General features: G+C 42.8%; 2 protein-coding genes across 13 annotated transcripts in view; one reads left to right on the plus strand and one right to left on the minus strand.

Annotated features, from left to right (window-relative positions):
• Window positions 1-6,644, minus strand: part of SUGCT (succinyl-CoA:glutarate-CoA transferase) — a 328,922-nt gene extending 322,278 nt beyond the window's left edge. For 5 of the 12 annotated variants that reach the window (XM_035552601.2, XM_035552599.2, XM_050709077.1 and 2 more), the window contains exons 1-4: window positions 6,383-6,580; window positions 6,145-6,213; window positions 2,883-2,934; window positions 2,721-2,794 (exon numbers count right to left, since the gene is read on the minus strand). In XM_035552601.2, the coding sequence (XP_035408494.1) occupies window positions 2,721-2,794; window positions 2,883-2,934; window positions 6,145-6,213; window positions 6,383-6,521 (334 nt within the window). In that variant the 5' untranslated portion in view covers window positions 6,522-6,580. The other 7 variants (XM_050709076.1, XM_035552596.2, XM_035552598.2 and 4 more) reach the window with 7 other exon arrangements.
• Window positions 6,645-8,611: 1,967 nt separating this feature from the next.
• MPLKIP (M-phase specific PLK1 interacting protein) lies at window positions 8,612-13,961 on the plus strand. The gene is made up of 2 exons (XM_035552611.2): window positions 8,612-9,176; window positions 13,338-13,961. Exons 1-2 carry the CDS (start codon window positions 8,817-8,819, stop codon window positions 13,539-13,541), a joined length of 564 nt encoding a protein of 187 aa, XP_035408504.1. The 5' UTR covers window positions 8,612-8,816; the 3' UTR covers window positions 13,542-13,961.
• The last annotated feature ends 300 nt before the right edge of the window (window positions 13,962-14,261 follow it).

Raw genomic sequence — 14,261 nt, forward strand, 5'->3', positions numbered from 1 at the left:
AAGAAGGGCAGGGTGTTCTTTTTTTGGTTTGATTTGTTTCTTTTTGTAAAATCTAATGGCTTGCATGTGAAGAGCTTTAACTTTTCACAGACACCCCCACCAAAAAAAATCTAAGTCATTGCAGTTTATATGTAAATGGTGTAGAGTTCAGGAAACTCTAAGGATGACATAGAAATGAAGAGCTAGAGTCATCCCTCTTTATAATTACATATTATAACTGAGATAGTAATTGCCAATACATGAATCTAATTACAAAAATATTCTATTATACTGAATGCTAACAGTAAAGCCTACTTCCACGCTTTCTACGTGAAATCTAACTGCATCAAAATTTACTTTTACACCTTTATAGGAACTAGATGATCTTTAAGGTCTTTTCCAACCCAAACCATTCTATGATTTATAAAAAAACACAACAGCAGGCCTGTCTTGTGGCTATTCATTCTCATAGCAAGAACGGACAAGTCAAAATTTAGATTATCATCTTCACAGATACAGGTTCACACCAGCACAACCTCCTATGCATTAACATTAGCTACATGTTGAATTCCAACACTTCCTAGATGAAAAAAATCTAGGAGTGAACAGTTTGAATGAGCTACAGATGCCCAATTAATATGGCAAAGGCATAGGATACACTAATTCACATAATGAATAATTGTGAGCATGCAATAAGGTTATTCAAACTTAGCATCTGATTCTTATGATTCCTGTACTTGTTTGTTTTTTTTTGTTTGTTTTAAGTTTAAACTGCTATATCATTCTTGTTTCACTGTTCTCTATATAATTTCCTGTTGCTAGGAAAAACAAAGCAAAAACTTTAACAGATAGCTGTATTGGGTTTACGTGGCAGGGTAAGGGCTTTTTTAGCCTCTGTGCGAAGAGTCCAGGAGCTGCCCCATGTCAGGTAAGAGCCAGCTCCAGATGGCTCCAAAGAGACACAGAACGCTGGTTGTGCTGCTGTGAGAGCACTTTAAGAAAGGGAAAAAACTGCTGCACAACAGCTGCTGGGAGAGAGGAGTGAGCATCAGCCCTGCAGCCCCCAAGGTCAGTGCAGCAGGAGGGCAGGAGGTGCTCCAGGCACGCAGCAGCAGTTCCCCTGCGGCCTGTGGAGACACCCCTGGTGGAGCAGCCTGTCCCCCTGCTGCCCATGGGTCCCACATGGAGCAGATCTCCACGCTGCAGCCTGTGGAGGAGCCCCCGGTGGAGCAGGTGGATGTGGCCTGGAGGAGGCTGCGGCCCATGGAGAGCCCCCACAGGAGCAGGCCCCGGGCCGGAGCTGCAGCCCATGGAGAGGAGCCCACGCAGGAGCAGGGGTCTGGGGGGAGCTGCCACCCGTGGGGGACCCGTGCTGGAGCAGTTTGCTCCTGGGGGATGGACCCCGTGGTACGGAGCCATGTGGGAACAGTTCTTGAAGAGCTGCTGCCTGTGGGCAGCCCCCGCAGGATCAGTTTGGGAAGGATGGCATCCCGCGGGAGGGACCCCATGTGGAGCAGGGGCAGGAAGTGACCGTGAAGGAGCAGCAGAGGTGAAGCATCAGGGACTGACCGCAGTCCCCAGTCCCTATTTCCCTGCACTGCCCGGGAGAAGGAGGTAGAAGAGAGTGAAAAGGGGGGAAGGTGTTTTCAGTTTGTTTTGCGTTTCTCACTGCTCTAGCTTGTTAGTAATAGGTAATCAATTATCGTCACAAGCAAAACAGACTTGGCATAGCGAGATTAATCTTTGAGTGATCTCCCTGTCCTTATCTCAAGCCTTGAGCCCTTTCCATCATATTTTCTCCTCCTTTCCCTTTGAGGGGGGGAGTGAGAGTGTGGTTGTGGTGGAATTTAGCTTCCCAGCTGAGTAAAGCCCCCACGGTAGCTCCTAATATAATGAATTTACCAACATATAAAAAAATTAGCTTGAGGGAAGAAAAAAATTGGAAGTATATTATAAACCTATTGAGCCTCAAATCTGAGGATCTTGACTGGGGACTCATAGTTCCTATATAAATCCTTGCTGGAAGTTTCTGTTCGCATGTCAAATTTTGGATGTCACTCTACAGTTACAACTGTTTTAACTCCCTCACCACATTACGAGAAATTTGAAACACCTAAGCATTCCCATGCCCAAACTAAAACCTCAAAGTCCAAACAACTCAACACATCAATTTAATTTTGAGTGATGGAATAAGCCATTTTAGTAAGTGATGACTTGGTATTGTTTTGTACCTTAATATCTGGAAAGAAGTGACCTGATCTTACAACTTCAACCTTCTCGCACTCATCTTCCCTAAATGTATTGGGTTTTGAATAAAACACACATACACAGAGTACGTTGCTAAAGCAAACAGAACATATACATGCAAACAAACTTACTTAACTAGTTCCCTAACGCACCAGAAATAGGGCAATGTCATCAGAGTATTCCAGAAATTTGAAAGCTATAGCTTTAAAAAATATAGGTAAACAGCTACAAAATTAAGGTTTTCTTAGCCAATACCACATACACACTAAACAAAAAACAGTCGCCAATGCAACATAGCATTGTCTTTTTAAATATTTTCAGAGTGTCCAGACTTACATTCTCAGTCCGTGGTAAACAGCCCACAACATTATCACAAACCAAATTGTTGTTAATAATCTGAGGAACACTGGAAGACGACAATTCCAAATACACAAACAATCATTTGCTAAACCGGCACGCATTCTTACCATAGCTAAAATAAAGACAAACCTTACCTGGCCTTTCCACTTTGATGACTTCGGCCCCTAGATCTCCTAAATTCATTGTAGCAAAGGGCCCTGCAAGCACCCTGTAACATTATAAGAAGATTCTTAGTTTTTCCTACTACGATACTCGCATCTAGACAGAGTGTTCCAAATGATAGACAAAACACAAACCTTGTTAAGTCAAGAATTTTCACGCCATCCAGTGGCTTTACATTACTAGCACCTGACAAGAAACAGAAAACAGTAACTCAGTTGATTTTTTTTTTCAAGATGTTTCTGATTGGAAGTTTGAAACCCTTCTTGTGACTCTCTCATCATCCTCCCTCCCCAAATACAGGATAATAAAGCTTTCTTTACAAGTATGTTATTAGGATTATATTACATTATTATTAAAGACTTTCAAAGTCAAAAAAAAAAAATCTTATGGCTGATATAGCAGAGCCTATTATAGACACCCAAGAATTCTACAGTAAAAACTACCTCGAGGTATTTTTATATATGCCAACCACAAACACACATCTTTTAAAGACTAACCTGAAGAAAGATCCAAGATAAGCATGGAAAACATTTGAATGACAAACTAAAATTAATGGATAACAGATGAATGTGAATCACAGTATCCACAGCAGCAAAGCTGTTTGACCTGGAGACCCATGCACTTGCACCACACAAAGTCTCTACATTTCAAAAGAGAAGTTACAAAACTGAAGGCAGAGTGTATGAACCATGGAAACACTCATTCTCTCTTTTAATTCTCAATGACAATTACACAGGCAAGACTACTAGCAAACCACAATTCTCTCCTCCTTTCCCTCTTCACCCTCTCCAGCCTGACCAGCCCTGAGAAACAACAGCAGTGGCACGACAAGGCAAACAGTCACGTCATCTAGACCACAGGTTTGCAAATATCTCTGGGTAGCCTTGAGTAAGGAAGTTTTTCTTCTGCTAACTTAATGTCTTGAACTGCAGACTGGGAACACAAACACTACACTGTCCCATGCAGACGGGGATTTCATTACTCTTTGTAAGGTTGGCTCCTACCACAAAAAAAAGGAAGCAGCACCTGCCCAATAACATCACAAAACTTACACAGCACTAGCTTGTGTTAGCTTTGTGTGTTTGTCAAGGTAAAAAAAAAAAAAAAAAAAAAAAAAGATGTAAAACATGGCGAAAACAGTTAACTCGAGCACAGACTTCCAGAACAGGAGGAAGGAACTACAATCCCTCAAAGTACAGGGCATCTCCAGAGCCACACAACAGTGGCATGCAATCATGAATGCCTGTGCCACACTCCCTCCGTCAGATCAGTGCCACCTATCACAACACCCCCCCCAACACTTTTTTTTTTTTTTTTAATTTCAATGATTTTTAATCTTAATATGTTTATATATATAAAAATAATCTACAGAGCTATGAAGAAGCATTGAGAATTCAAGGCTTTTGCTATGTTTTCCGTCACTGTACTGCTCCCAGTAATAAACATTCACATCCCATTCTTCATCTTTAAGACATTTCCCCTCAATTATTACAAATCACTCCAGAGATATTTGAGTTTAACGGGGTTTATTTTTTTAAATGCAATATGCAGACCAAGCAGCATGTTGAAAACAGGCTAACAAGCTTGTCTAAGAACAACCACATATTTTGAACATTTCGAACCCTTTAGGAAAACTCAGACTGTCACCTCTCTTCAACATTTGCACACCTCAGTGAAGACTCCTAGTGCTGGAAAACACTTGTGCTAGTGCCAGGTAAGCATCACAGATCCTCTAGTGTAACCTCAAGATTAGCAGGTTGGCTCTAGTTAGGCAAACACTTGAGCATATGCTTATCTTTTAAAGAATTAAGTCCATCTGCTTCACAATAATATTGCTGTCATTAATTAAAATTTAAAAATAAAAAACATCATTTGTTAGTTAGCCAAAAGGGCCCACCTTTCTCTCTTCTTTGCATTCCATTTAAAAATTGATTCTTATTCAATTGCTCACTAGCACTAGAAACCTTAGTGTCCTCCGGAGCCAGCATTCAGTGTTACCTCCATTTCTCATAGCCACACTACAACAGTCTTTCACAGCCAACAGGTTCCCTACCTGCAGCCAACAGTTTCAGGAAGCCATAAAGATTTTTCAAAAAAAAAAAAAAAAAAAGAAGTCTGTAAAAAGCCTGTGAAGCATTGACACTGGCCAATACTTACACATTCACACCCTGAGACTGATGAACGCTTACTAATTAAGCGCTTACACTATGGCACAGCTAATGCTCCATTCAGGGATTAGGACTCCAGTATAGCTGAAAGAAAACATGAGAGTACAAGCGTTGTTTCAGAGATGCAGGCCCTTGGGAATTTTCCATAAATGCTTGTAGATAAGGATGATGTCCACAATGATAGAGAAATGCAAGAAGAGAAGAGATCAAAAGCTTGCTTGTGAACGACTGAGAAGGCAACAGACCTGCTAGTCCCTTCAAACTAGAACAAGCACAGGCAGACACAGAAGAAAACTCCTAGGACCCGAGTTCTCATTCCAGCAGGACACCAATTTGCTAAAACAATTACAACACAAAGCCTTTTGGTAATCAGAGAAAGAGCAGTTCTGATGCACTGATCCTGAGTACTGGAGTGCTATCAACCCACCCACCACTGCAGGAACAAAAAATAAAATAAAGAAAAAACATACCATCAGAAAAGAACAAGTATTGACCAAAAGCCTCTCCTGTCCTCATTTTTTTTTTGACTATGTGCCTTGTATTACCTATGTTATAGTACCCCAAGTCAAACGTTTTTCCCTTGACTATTTTTTGTTGTCATTCTGGCTCAGTATAGCCTAAATTTCCATGAACCTTGAATTTACCATGAACAAGATAACTATGTGTATCCATTTTAACACATATTTGATTAAAAATAAATAGATCCATTCAATCTTGAGACAATTTAAACACTTTAGTTCAATTTATTATGCTGTCCCTATCATAAAGGTAGAAGTAGTGATAAATTGGCCTATTGTAGCAATTGGAGCAAGCAGCCAGGGAGATCATTCTATGGCAGAACAGATTGAAACCCATTTACTGTCACATTCACAGAAAAGTTTTCCTTAGTTGTTTTTCCTTAGCTGATTGGGACTTTCAATACTTACACAACAGTGTGAGTTAAATATAAATACAGCAATCCCGTTCTGATTGCTTCCAAATCCAGGGAAGAAAACCCCTGGAGCCTAATGTCCTTACCCTGCCTGCACACACTGCTGTGATTTGTGCACACAGCCAGCCTTGCTCGAGGCCACCACAACCGGGGTGAAATCCACTGTCACCTCAAGCCAGGGCTGCACCTGCTGCGCTCATCTCACACCAGGCTCCGGGCAAGTGTTAGTGCTTGTGTTGGTTATTTAGTAACAGAGTTACTCAGTAACAGGGCAGAGCGGAGCCAGCGGAAACTGACTTGGTCGCGGCCCGGGGTTGTTGTCCTGCGGGAATAGCAGGGAGCTGCTGGAAGCCATGCTCCTGGCACCTACGGGGAAGGGAAAAGGAGAGGATCAGAGCCCGGCTGCTGCGCTAGGCGACACGCGGGGCAGGGCTGAGAGCTGCCGCCCCCTCCTCATCTTCTTCCTCCATTTCCTCCTCCTCCTCCTCCTCCTCCTCCCCCCACCCCTCCCGGGGATGCGGCATGTCCCCGCTACCTGCCGCGGGGGGTGCCGGCGAGGCGGCGCTCGGAGCTCCCTGGCAGCGCGGCGAGCAGGCTCCGCCGGTGCGGCGCAGGCTCCTCCACAGCCCCCCGCCGCCGCCGCCGCTCCGTCCTCCCAGCGCGGCGCTCAGCATCCCCGCGGCGCCTTAACGACGGCTCCAAATAGCAGCGCAAAAAGTGGTGCGCTCCGCCGCAATGCGCAGGCGCATCGGCACCACTCACCTTTACACCCCTTTTCGGAGAGGGGAGCGTTAAATAGTTTCCCGATGGAGGCAGTGCGCAGGCGTGGGGCTGCTCCGCCCCGCGGCTGTTGAGGGTGTTGGGGCAGTTGGTGCGCGCGTGGCTCCGTGAGTGGGCAGCGCCTCAGCCCCGGCTCGGGGCTCGGTGGCCCCTGGGGAGATTTCTGTGAGACCCATCGGTGCTCACGGGCAGCCCGTGGGCTGCCCTGCTCTCTGGTGTTAAATAGGCCAGATCGGGCAGGCTTTTTGCCTCTGGTCCCGGTAATGGGCGGTGACTGGTGGTGGTAGCCCTGTTACCCACGTGAAAGGGGAACAAAGTGGTAACAAGCCAGGTGTTTTCTTAGTATGTGGGACACAGGTGTTCGGCCTTCATATACATGGAAATTTCTCTTAGGTGTTAGAACAGTGGCTCCAATTGCTTAATTGGAATGTAAACCCCAGGACTTAGCCAAAATCGACTTTTTTGCTTTTGTGATGTCTAGCTCTGAGCTGAACCAATGTATCATAGCTAGAAACCTGTTTCTTGTTTGCTGTACTGTATTGCCAAGGTGAAATAAAATATCCCCACGACAATTTTCCATGCCTACAAGTCAGGCAGTTATACCACATGCCATTAAATCCTCTTGCTTAGCACATGGTAGATCCTTGAGCTCGTTCTTACTTCACTAGAGGTGCAATGTTAGTTATGCTGGAAGCCCTCTCTTCACCTGTACATAACCCTGGAAGGGTTCAGAAGATTGGGTCTTTAAGTGAGTCTTCCCTGAGCAAACTATTTACAGACTGCAGACTGTTTTTAGTTCCTGGTAGGACAGAGTGAAAGGCTTGTAACAATCCCCTCCCCCCCCCCAAAAAAAAAAAGTCTTAATAGGATAAAAAACCCCGCACAGAGGTTCAGCATTTATTTATGGGAAATACACTGGGAGGATGACAGCTGCATCTTGATAAAACTGCATCTAGATAAAACTTCTGACTGCTTGAAAATGAGCCTTATACACAACACAGTATTGCTTGACAGAGCACCTGGACACTGAGGAAGAACAAAGGGAAAAGTTACATCACAGGTTTGTTGGCTGGATATACAATGTGTAATGGAAAGTGTGACTTGTATGCTTAGAATCCTAAAAGCAATTAGGATTTGTCAACGAGAAGAAATTCATCAGCAAAATTATCCCAGTGTAACTCGACACCTGTGTAATGATGTTTATTTCTAATTAGTTTCGTGTGAAAATGGTTTAAATTAAAAGAAACCATCAATTTCTGGAATAAGACTGGTCAGACTGAGGAACTGATAGTATGTTGATAAATTGCTTTGCATAGACATGGTATTTCTTGAATGTGTAACAGTACGTAGAAAATTGGTCTTTTAGAGAAAATAAAACAGTAAAGGGTTAGCAAAATATTTCCTAAGTGAGTGGGTTTAATCTCTGTGTTTGCATTGCAGCTTTGCAAGGACAATGTTCCATGTTTTCGCAGGGAAGTTGTTAAGCAGTAGAGAGCAGAGTTCGCTGGGAGTAGAAAGTGAGTTACCTCCATTGGCAAAGGAAACAAACAAACAAGCTGTTGTTTAAAGGAAAGCAAGACCAGTGAATGCAAGAATGAACCCCCCTTGTGTTTTCGGTTGATGTTTGTTCACTGCTGTTCTGAAGGCGCCAGTCATGCGCTGTGATGCGCTGAAATGAAGTAAGGCTGCATTGCAGGGATGGCAATCTGAAAAATCCATTCCCTGATTCGTTCAGGACTTATGCTCGTATGGCTAGGAAGAGGAATGCTGTAAGTAACGCTATTATGTTGCTAAACAGGGGGTTCTCCTCCAAGAGACTCTTTTTACGAATTTCTGTGAGTTCCACAGCTCTCGTTGCCCGAGCTACCGTTCTACTGAAGAACTGCCAGCAGTTCCAAACGCCATGCAAAGCCTAAAAAAGACAAAATTAAAACGTTAAAAGCCCAAAGACTTTTGCCACCTCCTCTCCAGCAGCTCCGAGCTCGTCATCACCCCGTGTGCTCCTCGCTTCGCCTTCCCCGGCCCGGAACCGTGCGAGCCCGGAACCTACGCGCCGGAAACGCTGCGAGCCCGGAGCCCCGTGAGAGCGGACCCCCGCGAGGCCGGGCCCGTGGCGGCGGGGCCCGAGGAAACACCGGCAGCGGTACCAAGACAGGCAGCAGCGGCGTGGCCCCGGCGGCCCCCCGGCCATGTACCGGCAGAGCTTCCGCCCCCCCACGCCTCCGTACCCGGGCGGCGGCGGGCTGCGGAGCCCCCCGCCCGGTGGCGGCCCCATGGCGCCCTCCCCGCGGGGCTACGGCAGCCCCCAGCACACGCCGCCCTACGGCCCCCGGGCCGGGCCTTACGGCGGCGGCCGCTCGCCCCGCGGCTTCGGCTTCCACGGCGGAGGCCGCTTCGGGAGCCCGTCGCCGGGGGGGCAGACCCCGCGTAGGCCGCAGAGCGCCAGCCCCCGCTACCCGGCTCCCTACGGCGGCAAGTCCCCGGCCGGAGCTCCCCCGCAGCCGCAGCAGCACAAGCGCTCGCCCGGGGGCTTCCAGAGGCGCTACCAGGTATGGGGCAGGGCGGGTGAGGGTGGGAGGGAGGCAGCTGGGACGGGGGCGGGGGGGCCGCTGCCGCTGCGTCCTGCCCCTCCGCAGCGAGGCTCCGAGCGCAGAGGACAGACGCCGCTCCGCCATAGGGAAGACGCGAGGACTCGCAAGGGAGTAGCAGTTTGCCTTTTAATATCTCGGCGATCCGAGGTACAGGGAGAATTAGACACCGCCCCAAACTGCAACCGACAGCTCTCCCTTCTGTTTACTTCCCTCTGATCAGTTTTTCCGTAATACAATGGGGAAGTGCTGGGTGTTTTGCTTTGCCTGTGCTGTCTGACAGCATAGAAGCAGCCCCGAACACATACAGAGCTTTCCGGGACATCGATAGAAGTAGTGATCTGCTAAAGACAACTAAGCCGAGTTTCCTTTAAACAGAAATGAGAACATCTGTTGGGATGGTAGAGTATTTGCTTAAAGTCCCAGCACTGCGCTGAAAGCTTAACTTTATATAAAGTAGTTTTTTTTCAAGAATCATCAACAACAGGCTGAGCGAGTTAACGCCTTTTTCAGGATGGTTTACTTGGGGTGTATGACAAGTGCTACAGATAGGGATGACGTTTCTTGGGATGACACCAACTTAATTGCATAAAGCAACTACATACATCTTAGGGAAACCTTAAAAGCCTAAGTAATGTCACATGCAATACAGGCGATGATAAAATTTTAAGGTCCTCTTACTGACACTTTGTTTCTATTCAAAAATAGTCTGATTACTTTTTTACTGTGAAGATAGCTGTCTTACAGCAATCTCATAGTCCGTGAAAGAGGATCATTAAGAACATTATATGTTTTCTTTCTCATCTAAGGCCCTCTCAGGGCAGAAGCCTATGGATCCTAAAAAAGCAAAGGCTGTGGGGTTTCTACTGCAGTAGTAGGATCTAATTTTTGCATTAAAATGGCTCTGACATTGTGAAGAGAGAGGGTTTTAGTCATTGATGTCTGATGTCCCTCCATAAGGTCACCATTTGGATATTCACCTAAGTGTTTTTTAAAAGCCTGCCTTAAATTAACTGAGCAGAAGAATATGCAGAAGTCCTTTTGTCTTTAGTTTTAGCCAGACCTGGCTCATATCAGGAACTGTGAGCATGAACAGCCCCATAGGCTTTGTCCTTGATGTTAGGAATGAAACCTGACATGAAGAACAGACCCGTTTGAATCTGGTCACAGACTGTCTACGTTTTCTCCTCTTCCCTTTCCTTCTGCAGACCTTGTGAGTAGCTTGAGAGCAGTGACCTGATGCCTTTCTAGACTAGAAGGCCATTTGTATGGCTGTAGCTTTGCCTAGGAGTAAGGTGATGTGTGTGCATGTACTTGTACACTTATACACATGGACTGTTTTGCCTGGAAGGGCAATTATGGATGGAAGAAATCTCATAACCTGTGAGTCCTCATTTTCTTTGACATGGGCAACAAAAATCTCAGTTCATGAGGCCATCAGTAGATTTCGGTAGAGGTATTTTATTGCACGTTCTCAACATCAAATTTCTTCAGAGATTGGTCCTTTGTTTTTTGTAGATGCTATTGGTAAGAGAAGTGCAGTGCTTTTGAAATTCGTGAAATACAAGATTTCTGTCTCAAAGGTGACAGTAACCCTTTAAAATCTCATTAGGAAATCCAAAAGATAGTTTATATTTTTGTGCTTGTAGAATCTCATTTTTGAAATGAATAGAAAACTTAAAGAATAACCTTTGTGTGGCCAGTACTTAACTGAGCTTTCAATTTTTCCACAGGGATGCACCTGCTTTTAGATTTTATGAAAACAAGTTTGTTGAATCTCATGAACAACACCTCTTAGAATTCACTTAGAGGCAGCATTTCCCTTTCTATACTAAACAGCAGTTAGTGAAGCCGTAGCTAATTGTCATAATGGGGTGAAAATTTTACAGAAAGTTTTTTGAAAAACAAAAACAAGTTAAACGGTTCAAGCAGGGTTTCTGTCTTTCTGTGCGTCTGCCAGCATCTAAAATTCAGGTGAAGAAAGTTGATTAAGGAAATGATTGTCCCTGTTTTCAAGGCAGCGTTGTCACCTTCAGCAAGTTAGTGAATAGTGCCAAAAGATGCTTTTTGTTATTTTTTTTATGTCATTGGCATCAGTTTCACTTGCACAGGTATGTCTGTATGTTTTCATTTTCCACAAGCTTGTAATGTGAATAATCACCTCTTGATTTTTTTCACAATGAAAATACAAAGGAAAAAAAAGACATAATGACTAGTATTCTAAATTAAAAAAAAGTTCAAATTTAACACTTATTGAAAGCCGTCAATCTTGTATCACATAGCAGCACATAATAATCTAGTAATAATAACAGATGTCAGGCATACAAAAATGTCGGTGTTATGGATGGTCTGCATTATATTGCAGTGAAATTTCATATTACAAAATAAATCCATCCAAAAGAGTCTTGCCACTGATTTAGTTTGTTCTGTCACTGGGTTCTGCAGAGAGTTAAGTCAGTCAGTTCAGCTTTCTTCTGAGTGCTGCAGATTACACATAACATTAAATACGCTCCACATTTAAACTGTTTTACAATGTAGGAGTTGCACAGTCTCTATTAGACATGGTGTTTTAAAGCTCTTTTTTTTTAAGATAGAAAGCACTACGTACTGGTGCTTTACCCTTAACATGAGTGCTTGAATAACAATAACGTAATTGTTGACTCAACTCCTTATCCCGTAGGAAGTTTTTTAGACCTTTTATTGAGGTCCTTCTCTGAACTTACCCTCATGGTTTTGATGTTATACTTCATAAAGTAATTCTCTACCTTTTAGTAGTTTTCCGCTTTTGAGATCATCGTCTTAGCTGCAGAACCTAATTTTCTGTGGTGAATCATTAGAAACAAACGCCCTGTAAATTAGACAAGGATGTTCCCATGTTTGGTCTTGTATCCATTATAATCAAGCTTTAGGAATTGTAGAACAGTAATGATTGGGACCACCTGTCAGTACATTTTCAGAAATAGATTCAAGACTGAGCTGTTTCAGTGGCTTACAGCAAAGCAAAGGGGTCTTCACTATATGGCAGTATTTCTCAGTTTTACCCAGAAATTGTTTCATGTGATCCACTTAGATTTAGTGGGGGTTTATTAGTAAAACTCAAATATCATCACTGTTGGTCCAAAAAAAAAGTCTTTAATCAGTGTTTTTACAGTCCTTTACGAAGTCAGAGGCAGCATCAGCCTCAAGGAATCCTTTTCTTAATTAAACAATGCATCAGGCACATTTGTAGACTAACTCCTGTGTATCTGTAGCATAGGATGTTTAGCCTTGGTTAAAACAAACCATTTTGAGTGGATGTGGCTTTAGACAAAACCTCCCTTTTTAGTGAAGTGAAGCTGAGGAAAAGAACAATGGATGATGAACAATGGCTGAAAATTTTTATTTTATTTTATTTAAATAAATATTAAAAAATATATTTAAAAATATTTATTTTAAATTGTTAAATTTGCTTTGTCGTAGCCCTCTTTAAGTTGCAGATCCTCGCAGGTTTGTAGAAGTAATTGCATTGATCCCTGATCTTTGGAGAAAAAAAAATATCAAAAGCTTCCAGGCAAAAGATTTTCTTTCATGTAATACCTGTTTAATCATTGATTACTGTTCAGATTTGCACGTCAAAAGAAAGTTACATTTTCTCAAATTTCACAAAACACTAGTTTGGTTAAAGCAAAAATTGTTTTTCACAGTAAGTTCCTCATCTCATTTGTAGCTATTTGCTTTATACATTGGTGCTCAATCTGTAAGTACTGAATATTTGACTTGTGCTCCTGTAAATGTTTCTGACTCTTCCTCAGCCTCTACACCCTGTTTTGTTGTTCAGCTTTTGAATTAGACATGTTGTTGACTTAGGCAGTGTATGAAAAATAGCAGAGGAACTTCTCTGTAGTTATGTGGCAGTATGGCAAAAAGGTGGTTTGGAGAAGACTGGTGTTTACCCTGGTAAATCACAACTTGTAATTAAAGTATAATAAAGCCAATTTATTCTGAGGAAGAGCAGGTGAGGAATAGTAAATGTTCTTTGAAGATTATTCGTAAGCTTCAAAGCTCTGCTACATTAGAAGGAAACTTATTTTAGTTTGAATTAGTCTATTAAATGTTTCTTTACTTGATGGTTTTCTTCCAAAGGGATCACCCAGGACATCTACTCCATTTGGTACAGCGCTTGGCAGAGAGAAAAGAGTGTCTAATGATGTGGAAAACTATTACAGACCTTCAATGCTTGAGGACCCATGGGCTGGCCTAGAGCCAGTTTCTGTTACAGACATAAACCAACAATACAGCAGTGAGCAAACAACATATACTGGTAAAAAAGGGAGGTATTTCAGTTAACACTTTTAAAGGCCAGATAACTCCATCTTGTCAGGAAAACTTTGGGACAAAATCTTTACACTTACACAAGATGAACAATAATAAAGACCTTAGTTAATGTTTTTATTTGATCACCTGTCCACCCTTTTATCCAATTTTTTTTATTGCAATGGAAATTTTTATGTGTGGGGAGGGAAAAGGAGTGGTAGGATAACTTACATTTCTGGCTGCGTGGAAGTGCCTACCAGCTTTGAAGAACAAAGTGTTCTTTAATCACCAGCGACTGATCTGTGACTGTTAAAACAGGTTTCCATATATTTACCTCTTCCATGCCAGATTGTTAGCCTTTTATTGTAAACTCCTTTAAGAAATGGTATTTTTTTATGTTTCAACATTTTTAGAATGAAGTAACTTGGAAATAAAATAAAGTTTTGTAAATCCTTGTTTTGTAATGTATAAAGATTATTTTAGGACTTTTGTTAAGGTGTACTCATTAACAGAACTAGTACTAGTTAAATTAGGTGACTTATGTAAATGTGCTTGTATGCTGTAGTTAACATCTGATTTTGTGCCTAGCATTTTTTTGTTAATTGTAGTGTAACATGAAACTGAAATATGACTTTTAGCCACCTCAGGAAACAAATGTATTGTCTTTGAAAAGTTTAATTTGTTGAACCAGATCTTGAGTCATAAACGTAATTCTGTAATCGTTTACTTTTGTATTTTAAAAAAATCATATTT

The sequence above is a fragment of the Cygnus atratus genome, chromosome 2 (genome assembly GCF_013377495.2).
Source record: "Cygnus atratus isolate AKBS03 ecotype Queensland, Australia chromosome 2, CAtr_DNAZoo_HiC_assembly, whole genome shotgun sequence".
Lineage (NCBI taxonomy): Eukaryota > Metazoa > Chordata > Aves > Anseriformes > Anatidae > Cygnus > Cygnus atratus.